We start from the raw sequence: 18,193 nt of genomic DNA, 5'->3' as shown, positions 1-18,193 counted from the left end.
TTACTCTGGAATAAAATCAGAATATCAGAAGTTTAAGTGCATGAATCATATTTTTTTGAAGGTTCATAGAATTATGCTTTGCTTCTTTAATTGAAATAACTCAGGTTAAAAAAAGAAATTAAAGGCGTTCCCGTCATGGAGCATTGGAAACGAATCAGACTAGGAACCATGAGGTTGTGAGTTCGATCCCTGGCCTCACTCAGTGTGTTAAAGATCCGGCGTTGCTGTGAGCTGTGTTGTAGGTCAAAGACGTGGCTTGGATCCTGCATTGCTGTGGCTCTGGCATAGGCCGGCAGTAACAGCTCCGATTAGACCCCTAGCCTGGGAACCTCCATATGCCGCAGGTGCTGCCCTTAAATGACAAAAGACAAAAAAAGAAAGAAAGAAAGAAATTAAAGCTTGTGTGATGCTGCCAAAGCATATTCAATGAAAAATGTATAGCCTTAAATAAAGAATAGTACCTTAAGGACTAAATAAACAAAAATAACAACAAAAATGTAATAATAAGAGCAGAAAAGCAAAGATAAGTAGAGAACTAAATAAATTATATATAAAAATTAATATTGAAAAGTAAAAAATCTTATAAAAAAATTACAATCTAGGAGTTCCTGCTATGGCACAATGGGATCGGTGGCGTCTCTGGGATGAAGGTTTGATCCCTGGCTGGGCATAGTGGGTTAAGGATCTGGCATTGCCACCCCTGTGGTTTAGGTCACAACTGTGGCTCTGATCTGATCCCTGGCCTGGAAGCTCCATACGCTGTGGGGCAGCCAAAAAGGAAAAAAAAATTATAAACTGGACAAATATATAGCTTATCTATTTTGGTGAGAAAGGAAAAATTTAGAAACACATCAATTTAATACTGATAATGGATCTATAACAAGAAAAGTTGTGTTAAGAGATCATACAACTCTGCTAATAAATTTGAAAATAAAAATTAAAAGATAACTTTACGGGAATATATCCAAACTAGAACCAAGAAGTATAAAAGCTAAGTAGATCTACACATAAAACAAAGCATATATTTAAAGTTGTGTAGGAATTAGCATCGAAAAGGAAAAATGCCCATATGATTTTCTCAGTCAAATCATTTATAGACTTTCATAAAGTAGATCATTCTCATGCTACTTAAACTATTACAAAACAGTGAAAATATGGAAAGCTTTCCAACGTTTTTTAACGAAGCTAGAATAATCTTGACACCAAGCGTTTTAAGAAAAGAATACTCTTAGTCGATTTTGGTTGTTAGCATAAATCCAAAAAATCAGCTGTATGATGTTGACATGATATTAAAAAAAATAATGTGCAGATACAACAAAGATAAATTAGGCTGGGAGAAGGGTTCCCTGAGGACCCTTTAGACTCTGGAAAATGTCTGATTGGCAGATGTTAAAGGGATTCTTTGGTAATCCAGTGCGCCAGTGAGCTGCACAGACTCAGTCTGGGACTGCAAGAATTCAGGCCTGGGAGCACTCTCTGCAAGAGGCTTCCACTGCAGATGGACAGAGCCTTGGATTCCCTCAGACACATCATTGCTCAGGTCTTGCCTCACAGAGACGTGGCTCCAATCCCCAGAGACTTGAATGTTGTGTCAATTTTACAGAAACTTTGGAAAAGCAAGCAGCAGCAAAGAGCTGCATTTCCAGGTGATGCTATGGGGGTCTACAAGTCCATGCCATCTCCTAGACCTTCCTTTGTGGGTTTTGTGACCCTCCCAAGGGAGATACCGTTGCCACTTAAGTAGACCTAAGGTCTGATGGGATGCCGCTAAAGGGTCCCAGTCAACTCCTTGGGTGAGCTGTGTTTCTGAAGGATCTCTAAGGAATGCATTATGAGAAGTGTTCAGGAAACCGCTGCCTGCATCAGATGCATCTAAATGCGACGACCCCAGCATCCACATCAGATAATTGAGAATTAGTTAAACATGGGGACAACCATGTTTTGAATTTCAAGAACTGATGACCATTTCCCAAATATTCCACTGGAAAGGAAGCCTAAAAGCCCTTTGTGCAACAAAAGATTCCCAACAGGAAGTCATATCCTACTATCTCCAGTATTCCCTGGATGAAGAGAGGAATGGCCACCTGACCCTGGACCAGATCATGAAGGAGCAAGAACAACGAATGGCCTTGGGGGAGTTAGAGGAAGCCAAGAAAGCGGGGTAACTGATTTTACAAAGAAAAAAAAAAAAAAAAAAGAAATCATGAGCTTAGTCTTGACTCAGATCTGCAGTGGCCTTGACCCTTCCTCACCCAATGATGATCAGCTGAAGCTCAGGGCCCTGGGTGGTATTGGTAGCAAGGCACCAGGTCCAGATTCTAACATTAGGAAGCTCACTGAAATAGGTCATCAGAGGTCTTAGCATCTATAGCTACCACCTGAAGGCTGTACTCATCCTCCTACCCATTTTATTCGCAGAATCTGAGAATAGGAGGACCCAATACCGACTCAGTGCAGTTTTCCCATTAATCTCTTCAGACTGAAAAGATGGAAATAGGATTGTTTAAAAAGTATTTCTCAAGACTGGCTCCAACCTAAGCTTGACTGACATGTGCCTCACTAGATTATATACGTTGTTTCAAAGAATGGACCAATAGAGCGTCCCTCAAAAGAACACCAGCTAGAATTGGGAAAAAGTAGCATGATAGCAATTCTAGGAATACTTGGATTAAATAAGCAATATGGATTACTTCAAAAAACATGCAAGGGGAGTTCCCTTGTGGAGCAGCAGGTTAAGGATCTGGTGTTGACACTGCAGCAGGTTGGACCCCTGCTGTGACACGGGTTTGATCACTGGCCTGCAAACTTCCACATGCCATAGGTGCCCGCCAAAAAAAAAAAAAAAAGGAAAACAACAAAACAAAACACAAAAACATGCAGGGGTCAGAGTCTCTCCCCAGGCTTTGTAAACTAAGAGAGAATTCATCTTCTACTAGATATAGCCGAAAACTACAGTAGGGATTTTATCTGGATCTTTAAGTGGTAATCGTATGAAAATACTAGATACAGGAGTTCCCGTCGTGGCGCAGTGGTTAACGAATCCGACTAGGAACCATGAGGTTGCGGGTTCGGTCCCTGCTCTTGCTCAGTGGGTTAATGATCCGGCGTTGCCGTGAGCTGTGGTGTAGGTTGCAGACGTGGCTCGGATCCCGCGTTGCTGTGGCTCTGGCATAGGCCGGTGGCTATGGCTCCGATTCAACCCCTAGCCTGGGAACCTCCATATGCCGCGGGAGCGGCCCAAGAAATAGCAACAACAACAACAACAAAAGACAAAACAAAAAAAAACTAGATACATTTAATGTGGCATAAAAGAGCACTGTAATAGTTTTTAAACCACACTCTTCTATTTGGGGATAAACATAACCTAGAACAATACTCTCACCCTTATTTCTCAAGAAGAATTAATATCCAGTTTTTGAGTCCTGCCATCAAGTCTACTCATTTTTAATTTGCAAGTGGGTAATGAATTGATTTGTTTTAATTTTTGGCCACCAGCTATATCTATAAAAAAGAAAATTATAGGTGTTTTAAAGTTTAAACCATTTTGAAAAATCGTTAGAATTTAACAATAAAAGGATTGCATTTGATTAGTCCCTTAGGAGTTAGAGAAAAGGAGTTTTTGCTGTCTTTGGTGTTATTTAAAAACATAAGCAATCAATAGCTTAAATGTTACTGAATCTTTTTTATTTCTTAATTTTATTTTATTTTATTTTTTAATGGCCACACCCGTGGTTTATGGAAGTTCCCAAGCCAGGGATTAAATGCTGGTTCCTTTTTTACTTTTTAACACATTCCCTGAGCCAGAGATTGAACCCATACCTCTGCAGCAACCTGAGCTGCTGCAGTCAGATTCTTAACCCACTGTGCCACATTGGGAACTCCTGGAAACTTCTTTAAAGAAATATGACTTTGTCATCTATTTGAAAATTGCTTGGATGAAAACCAAAACCATTATATATTAAATTTAAAAAAACCCCAATAATTTCCAAGTAGGATTTATTTCTGTTTTTCAAGGATAGATTAATATTATACATTATCAAAATAATTAATTACACTAAGAAGTAATGATGAAAAATATGAGCACCTCAATAGATGAAAAATCACAGAAGCAAGATTTAGCATCCATTCCTGATTGAAAAAAAGATACCCAGAAAAAAGTCAAGTTTTTTTTAATTTATTTTTTATTTTTTATTTTTTTTTTGCCTTTTTGTTGTTGCTATTTCTTGGACCGCTCCCGCGGCATATGGAGATTCCCAGGCTATGGGTTGAATCGGAGCTGTAGCCACCGGCCTACGCCAGAGCCACGCCAAAGCCACAGCAACGCGGGATCCAAGCCGAGTCTGCAACCTACACCACAGCTCACAGCAACGCCGGATCGTTAACCCACTGAGCAAGGGCAGGGACCGAACCCGCAACCTCATGGTTCCTAGTCGGATTCGTTAACCACTGCGCCACGACGGGAACTCCAAGTTTTTTTTTAACAGAAGGAGACAATATATCTGAATCTAACTATTAGCAATATACCAAGTGATGAAATGTTTGAGGCAGTCCTTGTGAAACAATGGTTTTAAAACTACTGGCCTATGTAATTAAACACCACACACAGAAATACACACGCAATGGTTGCACATGATGTGATTCTTAACCTGGAAAATGCAAGAGATTAAATTGAAAAATATAGAGTGAGTGGAGTTCAGAATGGTGGCCTACTATAAAATAGATAAAAATCACAGATCCCATTCACAACTGGAACTAAGAAATTAAGATAACCAGAAATATACTTTGAGGTGAAAAGAACTATTTTACCCATGGCACTGAATCAGAAACTATCACAAAAAGGTAAAATCAGGAGCTCCCACTGTGGCTTAGTGGGTTAAGAACCCGACTAGTATCCCTGAGGATGTGAATTTGATCCCTGGCCTTGCTCAGTGAGTTAAAGGATCTGGCATTGCTGTGGCTGTGGCACAGGCTAGCAGCTGCAACTCCGATTTAACCCCTAGCCTGGGAACTTCCCTATGCTGCAGGTGCAACTATAAAAAAAAAAAAAAGAGAGAGAGAGAGAGAGAGATCAAATCAGATGACTTAAAAGACAAAAAATAAACTTGAAAAATACCGTAATATATGTTAAAATTAATAATATATAAAGAGTTTTTACAAATCAATGAGAAAATGGTATTTTATTAAAAATATAAATAGCTAACAAACACAGAATGTTATATTTTACTGGTTATGAAGAAAATAAAGATGGTATTGTGATAATCATATTTTACTTATGAACTCAGGATATATTGTGATGTGTAGTGATGGAAATGATGTGATTTTTATATAAGATGCTGGTGGAAGTGGAAATCAGTGTAAGGCACCAGGTACTTATATTTCAAAAACTTTTCAAACACACTTGTTGTTTTACCCAATAGATCCACAATTGGGAATTTAGCCAAAGGAGATCAATAGTCATGTTTTCAGAGATGTGAATAAGGATGGTCACTGCACTGTTATGTATGTTAGAGAAATTTAAAACAATCTAAATTTCCAAATACAACTAGATAATGAATGAATTGTGATATCGCTATACATATTGTAACAGGTTATTTACTGTCATTAGAAAATATTCACACAGAGGTCCCACTGTGGCTCAGTGGAAAAGTATCATAGGGAGTTCCCGTCGGGGCACAGTAGAAACGAATCTGACTAGTATCCATGAGGATGCGGATTCGATCCCTGGCCTTGATCAGTGGATTAAGGATCCAGCATTGCCGTGACCTGTGGTGTAGGTTGCAGACACGGCTCAGATTTGGCATTGCTGTGGCTGTGGTGTAGGCCGGCAGCTGTAGCTCCGATTCAACCCCTAGCCTGGGAACTTCCATTTGGCCTGGGTGTGGCCCTACACTTTGCTGTGCTTTCTTCTATCTTCTTTCCTAGTTTCTTAGTTTCTTCCTTCCTTCCTTCCTTCTTTCTTTCTTTCTCTCTTTCTCTCTCTCTCTTTCTCTCTCTTTCTTCCTCTCTTTTTCTCTCTAGCTCTTTCTCTCTCTTTCTTTCTCTCTTTCTCTCTCTCTTTCTTTCTCTCTCTCTCTCTTTCTCTCTTTCTCTCTCTCTCTTTCTTTCTCTCTTTCTCTCTCTCTCTCTTTCTTTTTCTGTCTTTCTCTGTTTAGGGCCACACTCGGCATATGGCAGGCCAGGGGTCAAATGAGAGCTGCAGCTACCAGCTTACGCCACTGCCAGGACACCTGGGGATCCAAGCCAAGTCTGTGACCTACACCACAGCTCACGGCAATGCCAGATCCTTAACGCACTGATTTAGGCCAGGGATCGAACCCTCCTCTTCATGGATACTAGTTGTGTTCACTACAGCTGATCCATGACGGGAACACCCTTTCTTGTATTTTCTAATTTTCTTTGATTAAATGCATTCGTTTTGTAATCAGAGCAAGAAAAGATATTTTGAAATGAAAAGAATGTGGTATGAAGCATGATACTCTAGAAACATTTTTCTAAGATACTTCTACCGTGTCTGATTGTCTGTGTGGGCTGAAATCCTGGATCTTGAACTCACTAGCTATGTGACCCCGGGGAAACTTTGTGCCTCCTTTTCCTCATCTGTAAATCAATACTATAATCAGAACTGCTTCAAAAAATACCCTGGTAGAAGAAAACTTTTGAGCTGTCTTAATCTCTGAGTCAAGGCCTTAGAATTTATCCTCTGTAGTGGCTTGTAATAGAATTGTAGTCAACTATTTGTAGACTAACCCTTTAAATTAATAGCAAATTTTCATCTATCTTCCCCCCTCTCTCTTTCCTCCCTCCCCCCCTCCTCCCTTCTTTTTCATTTCTCTCCCTTTCTCTTGTAGCTTTGCTTTCACTGATATTCTAATGAAGAGGAGGATATTGGAAGAGCTTTCGATTCATGCATATGGAGGAAAAAAATGACAAGGAAAGATGAAGGGCACTTCAGCCCAGTAAAGTGAAGGCTGAGTAGTGATTTCATAATAGCACGAAGTTTTTTTCAAATGATCCTTGAGCACCAGAAGAAAGATCCTATATATCTATACTTAAGACAGGCAGGGAAGTTGTAATTATCTGATTATAATGCTCATTTCAGGTAAACTATCGTAATGTATCCATTTGGGAAGCTGTGCAATTTATGCCTTTCCAAAGAGTCACAAAGTACCTTTTGAAATTCTCACCCAAATGTTTCCAGTCATGCTCTCCATTTACAGCTTCTCAAAAATCTTTATTTTATCAGTTTGTTTTAGAGTGAAATATACAATGACCTAAGGAATGAATGAATTCTTGGCAATACTAATGCATGTTGGCTTGTTTGCCTGTCCCTGAGGAGTGCATATACTTTATGTTCAGTCTTCTCAAAATATCCCTGTGCTCTCTGTTTCTAGGACTGCTCTTACGTCCCATGTGAAAAGCAGGAAAGAAAATGAAGATTTTTCAATGCAAGATGCAGTACTGGCTGTTTCCAGCTTTTTTGGCAGTTACTTACTTTTGCACCATTGTCCAGGGTCAAGGTAATGGAAAACTTTAAGAAAATCCTTGGGGTCTGGGAGTCTAGCCACCTTGGTTCTGATTATTATTATTATTATTTTTTATGTACCCTAATAGTGCTTCAGTGGTTCAGCTGTGTTTAGGCAGGGTCATATGCTGGCTTTTACTCAGTTTTACCAACTGTTTACTTTGTAGAAATGTGCCACAACTTTGATGAGGGTTATGACCTCACCAGTGACTGAGCATATTCATTTTGTGGCAATTGGTTAAACAGCTGGTTTTTAATATGCTTCTGAAAAAAAAATCCATGCAAATTTAATCAATAAAGTCAAATTTGCAAAATCAGTTTTGTTAATAAGGAACTATAAGATGTGTGTGTATGTATCCTAATCATGCCTTGTTTCTTTTTTTTTTCTCTTTGCTTTTTAGGGCCTTACCTGAGGCATATGGAGGTTTCCAGGCTAGGGATCTAATGGGAGCTGCAGCTGCTGGCCACAGCAACACCAGATCTGAGCCGTGTCGGCAACCTACACCACAAGTCATGGCAACAATGGATCCTTAACCCACTGAGTGAGGCCAGGGATTGAACCCACAATCTCATGATTCCTAGTCAGATTTGTTTCTGCTGCGCCGTGATGGGAACTCCAATGCCTTGTTTCTTAAAAAGGGTGTCTGCAAAATATTTCTGCCACTTTATCCTTGGTCCTTATTTTTGTTCCTTTCTTTAAAAACTGCATACATAGTCTAAGGTTACCAAGGGCCTGACAGAGGCTCCTGGTATGCTGCTGGTATGTGTAAAGCATTTCTAATGATTTCTAGCTTTGTTTTAATTTAACTTAGTTTTTGAAGTCAACTATTTGTATTACCGGGAGTGGCACTTTTATCTTTGATTTCCCGTAATTCTTATAAAGTATGTCAGAGGTCAGCAAACTACCACCATTGAGCCCAGTCTGGTCCACTGCCTGCTTTTGGAAATAAAGTTTTATTGGAACACAGCCTTGCTGACTTGCTTACAAATTGTCTTTGGCTTCTTTCACACTGCCGTGGCACAGTTGAGTAGTTGTGATAGACCCTGAATAGCCCACAAAGCTTAGAATATTTATTATCTGGCACTTTGCAGAAAAAGCATGCTAACCTCTGAAATAAGTGCACGACATTTGTAAATATGCAAAGTGAACTTACTAGATACCTATGATAATCCTGCAGAAATGGCCACGTTGGTGCTGGAATAGTCATTCATCAGCTGAGCAAGGATATCTAAATGTGATCATGTTTAAGGCGTATTAATATCTAAGGCTTGGAATTTAAGCTTGTAGAAAAATTAGATGCAAGAACCATCACACCGTGCTTCTTCAAAGCCGAGCCCACTTGTTTGGAAAGGAATGGAACTTGACTCTTTGCGTACTCAAATAGTGCTAAAACACTTGGCATTAATGACCATATCTCTAACAACTTTCTGCCACACATAAGGGTCAGTTGGGCAGATAAACTCTCCTTACCTTCTTTACATTCAGGAAAGAAAGAATGCTCTCAGCTGTGCCAGTTAGAGATGTGATCATGGGAATCCTGGATAACTCACCCTCTAACCATGGGATACCAGACACAGGTCCTTAGGAGAGAAGGGTAGGCACCTCCTGAGGCCCTTTTGAGTTGCCATCTCAGTCCAGCTTAATTCAGAAGTGGTTCTTCAATGTAGTAGCTGATCTTTCAGAGTTCTTTCAGGATGCTGTTTGCCAGACATATATTGTTGGCCAAATTCTGTCTTAACCTTTATGGGAAACAGACTGTGTGTGTCAGGTTTAGGATACCAAGCTGAATCAAACTTTACTCGTTGCCTTCCAGCCTCTGACTCTCCACTAGGGGGATAGAAGTGTTTGCAGAGAACATGCAGTGTGAGTTGCGGGGGAGCAGGCATGGCAAAAGACAGCTATGGGAAGATCGAAGCCAGATGATGAAAGATTTTAAACCCTGACAGCAATATTGCCAATACTGATATCTGAGTCACAGACGAGTCCATCGGGGTTTGGGGAATAGGAAGAACTAGAAGTAAGAGATTAGGAGTTCCCGTTCTGGTGCAGCGGAAATGACTCTGACTAGGAACCATGAGGTTGTGGGTTCGATCCCTGGCTGTGCTCAATGGCTTAAGGATCTGGTGTTGCTGTGAGCTATGGTGCAGGTTGCAGAGGTGGCTCGGATCTGGTGTTGCTGTGGCTGTGGTGTAGGCCGGTGGCTAAAGCTCCGATGAAACCCCTAGCCTGGGAACCTCCATATGCCGTGGGTGCGATCCTCAAAAAGACAAAAAATAAATGAATGCAAGAATGAATAAATAAATGAATAAAATAAAAGTAAGAGATTATTAGGAGATTATATTAAGTTTCCCAGGACCTAGGTGTTGAGGGCCTGATGTGGGCTGTCCGACCAGAGAGAAGAGAATGAATTAAAGAAGGACTTCAGAGATAGAAGAGATAGGATATGTTTACTGATTCGATATTGAAGAAGCTGGAGAGAGGGACGTATCAAAGATAACTCCAAGGCTTTTTTTTTTTTGGCTGGAGAACTGAGTGGATGGGGTTTTCAATTGCAACCCCTGTGTTATTATTGTTTCTCTGTCTTTGTTCTGTAATTGCTTATTTACCCAAGTTTGTTCAAGGCAGTGGTTCCGGCCTTAGTGCTGTATCTCTGTGCAGAACAACGCTTCAGTTGTAGCAGATGTTTCTTGAAAAAAATTAATAAAGAGTGAAGTGGAATGGACTGGGAGTTTGGGGTTGCTAGATGCAAACTATTATGTTTAGAAGGGATAAGCCACGAGATCCCGTTGTGCAGCCCAGGGAACCGTCTCCCATCATTTGTGATAGAACATAGCAGAAGATAATCTGAGGAAAAGAATGTGGATATGTATGTATGACTGGGTCACTTTGCTGTACAGCAGAAATTGATAGAACATTGTAAATCAACTATAATTGTAAAAAAGGTATCTAGAGAGATTTAAAAAAAAGAATAAAGGGTGAAGCAGGTACTTGAAGCTGAAGATAATAAGTTTAGTCTTCGACACATGTGTGGAGCTTGCAGGGCTTGGGGGACATCCAGGAGGAGAAGTATGGTAGGTAGTTGGTGGTCTGGACCTTCGGAGAAAGGGCTAAGGGCAGGAGATTATATTTGAATTTTATTTTGCTTGAGAATTCGCTTATGAGACCTCGAAGTCTTCGTGGTAGAAAGGGATGGCACAATGGAGAGAAGTGAGGATAAAACCCTGGCAGACATGAATAATGAAGAGATTAAAAGAAGAAAAATGCTCATCAAAAGAATCACAAAAGCAGTTAGAAGGAGGGTCAGGGGAATTTACTGGTCTGAAGAGAAGGCTGGAGAACCTTTTAGGAAGAAATTTGTGACCTTTCAGGGCACAAGCTAGAGAAAAGCCAGTAAGAAAAGGCTTAAGATGGTATTGGCTTTGCCTTTTAGGAAGGTATGAGAGAACTTTGAGAAACCAAATCTTATTTTTACCATGATACTTTTCTTTCTTTCTTTTTTTTCTTTCTTTTTTTGCCTTTTAGGGCCACACCTTTCGCAAATGGAAGTTCCCAGGCTGGGGTCCAACTGGAGCTGTAGCTGCTGGCCTACACCACAGCCACAGCAACTTGAGATTCGAGCCTCGTCTGTGACCTACACCACAGCTCATGGCAATGCCAGAATCCCTGACCCCTGAGCGAGGCCAGGGATCGAACCCACATCCTCATGGATACTAATCAGATTCATTTCTACTGTGCCATGACAGGAACTTCCTATGATACTTTTCATTTACATGATTTATTCTGAGCAAAGAATAAAATGTGACTTGCTTCATTTGACTGATTTTTCTACACTTAAAGCAGACACTGCAGTGAGTCCCTGTGGGTTGGCCACTTCTGACACGAATCTGCCAAGCCACATGTGAACATATTTGATGTTCAGCATTTTGCTAACACAGGAATGTTGATTTATTAGCTGACACGAATTACTCTCAAACTTTACATTCTTATAGACATCTTGAAAGTCATGTTTATGAACACATTGGGAAAAAAAAAAAAAAAAAAAAGGTCAGTGTGGTAGGCAGAAAAATACGCCTGCAAAGAGGTTTGCACCAAATCCTCAGAACCTGTAAAATATGTTATATTACATGACAAGGGGGAATTAAGATGTCAATGGAATTAAGGTTGCTAAAATCAGCTGACCTTAAAATAAGGAATTTTTCTGGATTAGATAATTCAGTGGGCCTAATGTGCTTCCAGTCTCAGAGGCCTTAAATTACAGAAGAGGGAGACAGAGAAGCCAGTGAGAAAGACTGGACCAGCCATTGCTTGTTTCAAAGAGGGAAGAGGGCCCAGAGTCAAGGAAAGTGGGAACCCTCTAGAAGCTGGGAAAGGCAAGGAAATGAATTCTCCCCTCAAACCTCCAACACCTTGATTTTAACACAATGAAACCCATTCCAGACTTCTGACTTCCCAGAACTGTAGGATGATACATTTCTGTTGTTTTCAGCACTTGCTTTGTGATAATTTGTTACAGCAATAATAGAAAACCATACCGTCAGTATTAAAAGGCATACAGGAAATTCACTTTCTCCTCCTAAACTGCTAATCAACTGAATGCACTTTACCTCTTAGTCTCTCCATGTAATTCTTTTTTTTTTTTTTTCCACTTTCTATGGCTGCACCCGAGGCATATGGAGGTTCCCAGGTTAGGGGTCTAATCAAAGCTGTAGCTGCCTGCCTACCCCAGAGCCACAGCAACGCAGGATCCAAGCCACGTCTGTGGCCTGCACCACAGCTCATGGCAATGCCTGATCCTTAACCTCCTGAGAGAGGCCAGGGATCGAACCTGCAACCTCATGGTTCCTAGTTGGATTAATTTCTGCTGCACCACTACGAGAACTCCCATGTTTTCGCCACCTTTGTAATGGGCCGTGAACTTATGACATTTTAAATTCTAAGCAAGATAAAAAAGAAGGCTCTAGAACATCCCACAGTAAATTTCCCTCACATTTTAATTTCTCCTTTTTATATAATACTCAGGCAATGCATTTAAGTGAAAAATTACAGAGATAAAAAGCTAAGGTCTTTTGTTATTTGTTTGTGGTTTTGGGGGCAATACATTTAATTGAAAAATGACTGAGATAAAAAGCTAATATCCTTTGTTACTCGCTTGTGGGGTTTTTTGGCAATGCACTTAATTGGAAGATGACTGAGATGAAAAGCTAAGGTCATTTGTTATTTGTTTGTGGTTTTTTCAGATCACTTGGAAAAATAATGCAATACTTCTCTGATGATTGAAAGTCTTCTGCTTAATAAATACAATAGATTATTCTATTGACATAACACCTTAAACTATGTTTTGAGGTGGAAACACTCACTCCCCATACTGCTGTCAGTCAGAGATTCTTGGCTGCAAATAAAAAAAAACTTTCTCTGGCCAATTTTATTAGCAAAAACTATTTACTGGTAGATAATGAACTAGTTCATATAATTATAGTAAAAGTTAAATAATTAGCTTTAAAAGGTATAGGAATCTGGGAACACGCTGGATATAGTTTCTAGGAACTAGTGACCCCTTTTTTAGGGCATGTCTTTGGAATGAAATGATCGGAGCTGTTTTCCATTCTTCCATCGCTGGACACAAGTTTCAGATTCTTGGAAGAGTCTGCCTGACTGGTTTGAGTCATTTTCACCCCTCTTAGCCAAGGGAGAATGGCTGATGGAAAGTCCAGCCAAGGCTCCGTGCTGTGGAGAGGGAGTGCTGTTCCTTGGAAGAAAACCAAGGTGCCGTTCAAAGAGGAGGAAGGGAAGTCATCACGAGTAGGATAGAACAGAAGGTCTTCATTGCAGTGTTCTTTTGTGAAAAGTAGTGTTCAAGAAATTAATGAGACTATTTCACTAGAAATAAACCTCTGGATAGGTTGTCACTTGTCCAAACAGCAAGAGGTCAGTTGAGTTGAGTCGAAGTGAAAAGAAAGAAACGAAGGAGGGAAGCAGGAGTTCCCGCCATGGTATGGTGGGTTAAGGAGTCGGTGTTGCCTCTGCCGTAGCTTGGGTCTCTGCAGCGGCATGGTTCTATCCCTGGCCTGGTGTAGTGAGTTAAGCATTGCTGCAGCTGTGGCATAGGTTGCAGCAGCCGCTTGAATTTGCTCCCCGGCCTGGGAACTTCCATATGCTGTGAGTGCACCCTACCACCCTACCCCACCCCCCAAAAAGGAGAGGAAAAACAAATTAGTCCTTTAGTAAAGAGTCATATTATGAAGTAAAATTTCCCAAGTATCTCATAACAGTGGGGCTTTGCTAGAATGACAGAAAGATTCTTTTCTGCCCATGAGATCTGATTTCTATGGGAATAATTGCAGTGAAATTCTTTGAGTGTAAAGAAAATCTCCCCTCTCAAAAAATATAGCACAACAAAATAAAAATACCCTTGTACTTTACATATGCTGCTGGATAGGTTGTCCAGCAGCATAACCCTGCTGTAAAGGAATAAATCAAATATTAAAAAAATAATAATAAGGAAAAAAAAAGAGCAAATGGACCCTCCTGGGTCTTCCTTCTCAGTCCCCCTTTGGGATGAAATTGATATATATTCACAAATGTAACTGGCTCTGTCCCAAATAGGAAGCCTGATTGCACCATACAAAAGATGAGTTTGTTGGCTCGTTCTGCACTCATGGGCTGTGCCAGAAATCAAACTTTACGCTTGATTTTGATCTTTTGAAAAAGGATAAGATTTTAACTGACACATTAACTTTTGAGTCAAGTTCCTGCAGGCATTTACACTTATTACTGGAAGTTAAGTATTTGTATTGAAGCGCACCCTTTGTGCTTGGGAAACGAAAAGTCATGGGCCCGGTACTTAACATACGCACGTTTGTGTTCCGTGGGATCAGAACAAGGATTTCTCTGCTGCACTGACAGCAGGTCTGTCAAGCTTGCTGCCTTTGCTTTGGCACAAGTCCCAGTGCCTTCCATACAGGGAAAAAGGAGTTAACTTTGAAGTTCAAAGCTGGGACCTTGAGCCTCTTTGTTTCTTAACTAACATATCTTCTTCTCAACATTTTCCCCCTAAGGGCAAAAACCTAAAGGAAATATAAACTTTGTGTCTAACCAAGATTTTCTTTTAGTGATTGTGAGACTATTTTTGCACACATAGGTATTAGATGGAGTCCATTAAGAAAAGAAAACGATGTTATCGTTTTTTAGCTAGTAGTTGTAATAGGACTATAGTCAGTCATCAAACCATTTGTAAATTGCTTTCTTTTTCTTTTTTTTTTTTTTTTTTTTTTTTTTGTCTTTTTAGGGCAGAACCCATGGCATATGGAGGTTCCCAGGCTCGGGGTCCAATTAGAGCTATAGCTGCCAGACTACACCACAGCCACAGCAACGTAGGATGCGAGCCACATCAGCTACCTACACCACGGCTCATGGCAATGCCAGATCCTTAACCCACTGAGCGAGGCCAGGGATTGAACATGCGTCCTGATGGATGCAAGTCGGGTTTGGTTACCGCTGAGCCACGATGGGAACTCCTGTAAATTGCTTTTTTAGAAAAAGTTGAATGTTGGTGAACTTGGTTGTTGCCTTTTTCTCACACTTTATTTCCTTGAGTAGCCCAATGGAAGCCAATGCCACCCTGGGTTCTGGAGCACCCTCCGTATTGTCTGAGCATGGTCTGTGGCATGGTCAATGTTATCTTCATTACTTCCTCCTGGAGGTTCAGAAGGTTAGCTATTGACTGAAAAGATTTTGTGGGCTTTAAACTCAGACCATATTTAAAGAAAAATAGCCTGGGTAGAAAATGCTACAAAGATGTCTAATCTTTTTTTTTTTTTTTTTTTTGGTCTTTTTGCCATTCCTAGGGCCGCTCCCGAGGCATGTGTAGGTTCCCAGGCTAAGGGTCTAATCGGAGCTGTAGCCAACAGCCTACACCACAGCCACAGCAACACGGGATCCAAGCCACATCTGCAGCCTACACCACAGCTTACGGCCACACAGGATCCTTAACCCACTGATCAAGGCCCGGGATCGAACCTGCAACCTCATGGTTCCTAGTCGGATTCATTAACCACTATGCCATGACGGGAACTCCAGATTTCTAATATTTAACCTAAGAATCTTGAATGTTGCTAACTTCTTTGACCGCATTAATGATGTCAAGACCTTTGGGGTATAGACAGAATCAGCTGGCCCTCTTGAAACTACCCAGGTTGAAACCTCCAAGCTGCTTCTTTGCATTTTTCCTCCTGATGCTTCTGGGGGCTTGCCTGCTTCCTGTCACCAGTGCATTCATGCAAATCTTTGCAATAAGCTTGGCCAGTGATGTCTAACAGCCCACTGGCAAGATTCAGCTCAGGAACTGGATATTTTGACATTCTTATTTTGAATTCTTATTTAACACTTTGAAATCTGATTTTAATTCCAATGGAAGTAATAAGAACCTATCTATGAACAGATTTTTTTCCCCCCAGGTTTCAGACAAAGCAAAATAGGAATAATTTCTCTGTTCACCTAAATGTTAGATTTAGCCACCTTCCTCTTTTTGTTCAAAATAATTTTTCTGGGAATTCCCATTGTGGCTCAGTGGAAATGAATCCGACTAGGAACCATGAGGTTGCCGCTTCGATCCCTGGCCCCACTCAGTGGGTTAGGGATCTGGCATTGCCATAAACTGTGGAGAATGTTGAAGATGTGGCTCGGACCCTGTGTTGCTGTGGCTGTGATGTAAGCTGGCAGCTGTTGCTCTGATTCGACCCCTAACCTGGGAACCTCCATATGCCGTGGGTGGGGCCCTGAAAAGCAAAATAATAATTTTTCTTACGATAAATCTATATGTTCCCATAAGCCAGAGAATGTCGACTTTTTCATTTATGTCCGATTGAGGATGGGACGGGAGTGTTTTTGTGTTGCATGACTAACATTTCTACTAAGAGGTAGTAAAGGGCAAGAAGAAAGGGAATACTACTGGTAAGAATGTATCCTTTTGTGCTTGCTGATTTCAGTGCTTGGAGAATTCCTAGAGGAGTAAATTACTTATTCTTCTAGCTCAATGAAGGGTGACTTTTTAATATGAAGCTTCTCCCAAAGAAACAGAGCACATTGTTTGGGGTCAGAGATGGGATGAACCTCTTAGCTTCTCCTTGCTTCATATATATATTTGGGATAGTAATGTGTTTTTGTATTGAATGAGCTTTTGAGATCATCCATTAGAGGAAGGAAGGGGGGGAGGGGACAGATTTATTTGCCACCTATTATAATTTTATTAGTCATCTATTATAATGTACCACATCCATTATTCTCTTTAACGTTGTCATTATGCTGTGCAGAAAGTATTGCTACCCCTTTCTCTAAAAGTAAGGCTTTGGAAGAAACGATCACTTATTCATCTAAGAAGTGACAGAACTGGGAATCCAACTAATGTTCAAAGCCCATATTATGCTACATACTTAGTAAGAGGAATGTTTATTTCCTTCCCCTAGACTCTATTTCTTAAAGTGAGGAAGAAAGGCCAGGTGAAACGTGGGTAATAAGTGCTAATTCTTCTGTTGTGCGTTAGGTATATTTTTTTGTTTTTGTTTTTGTTTGACAAACTAATGTGTGTGTTATACACTAAAAATCTTATGAAAGTATTTCTTTTGAAATTCTAGGGCATTAACACAGAATTCCAAAAATATGTTTTGAAGTTTGAATGACTTACACAAAAGTAATATATACCTACCTATTTTGTGAACTGTCAGGAAAGCTGATTGTCCTGGGATGACTCATGACCATCAGCTATGTATTTTTCTGAAAGGCATGATCAGTTACACTTGAAGAATAAATCCAATTTTATAAAGCAGTTGTCTTTTATTATTAGCATTTTCTACTTTGGTCCTTTACAACCTCTTTCTCAAGTGTTTTTAAATGAAGATCTTATTACTTATGATATGTTTGTAATAGCCTTAAATTACCATATCATGAAAAATACCGAATTAATGAAGTGAAAAACCGAAAGGCATAAAACAGATCCCAGAAGAGTAGATTAGCTCACCGTGTTCCAAATAGAAAAACCCATCCTTGTAACATAGTAAAAATATGTTACAAGGTTGGCTTCAATTATCAAACTAGTCTAGGATATTAAATTCTAATCCTAAATCATAATTCTTTGTCATAAACTCAATACTGTTTGGCAAATGCTCATCTCTGGAGTAAGAAACTAATGCTCCTGGGTAGGTATTGTTTTGTAAACTGATCAATCTGTTGATGGAGTTGTAGAAAGAACATGAAGTCTTGCATATTTTGATTACATTACTTTGGCTTTTCAGTTTAACAAATGGAAGCTTAAAAGTTTCAACATTTAAACAACTTTTGTTTTTCTTTTTCAGTGGCTCCACCAACAAGGTTAAGATACAATGTATTATCTCATGATAGTATCCAGATTTCATGGAAGGCTCCAAGAGGGAAATTTGGTGGATACAAACTTCTTGTGACTCCAGCTGCAGGTAAAAATAATCAACTGTATTTTTCATGGTATTTAGAGCAACTTTTCTCACAGAGGTAACTAAAAATGTATTGTGCCTAATGTTGCTTTTAAAATCATTTGAAAGATTTTGTTTTATTTAATTTTTTGAGCTTGAAATCTTACCCTCTATTCACGTAAATAATATTCCTCCAAAACTAAAGAATAGCTATTGGGCTCACCATAATTC

At 40.0% G+C, this 18,193-nt stretch overlaps 1 protein-coding gene and 1 pseudogene across 4 annotated transcripts in view; both read left to right on the top strand.

Moving 5' to 3' along the window:
• Positions 1 to 18,193, top strand: part of COL14A1 (collagen type XIV alpha 1 chain) — a 234,915-nt gene that overhangs the window by 9,563 nt on the left and 207,159 nt on the right. For all 4 annotated transcript variants that reach the window (XM_013996512.2, XM_005662880.3, XM_021090550.1 and 1 more), the window contains exons 2-3: positions 7,392 to 7,517; positions 17,870 to 17,986. In XM_013996512.2, the coding sequence (XP_013851966.1) occupies positions 7,430 to 7,517; positions 17,870 to 17,986 (205 nt within the window). In that variant the 5' untranslated portion in view covers positions 7,392 to 7,429. The remainder of the gene's footprint in view (positions 1 to 7,391; positions 7,518 to 17,869; positions 17,987 to 18,193) is intronic.
• LOC110260420 lies at positions 718 to 3,037 on the top strand (annotated as a pseudogene).

This window comes from Sus scrofa, chromosome 4, assembly GCF_000003025.6.
Source record: "Sus scrofa isolate TJ Tabasco breed Duroc chromosome 4, Sscrofa11.1, whole genome shotgun sequence".
Taxonomy (NCBI): Eukaryota; Metazoa; Chordata; class Mammalia; order Artiodactyla; family Suidae; genus Sus; species Sus scrofa.
Note: the sequence above shows the minus strand (reverse complement) of the source record. Positions and strands in the feature narration are given on the sequence as shown.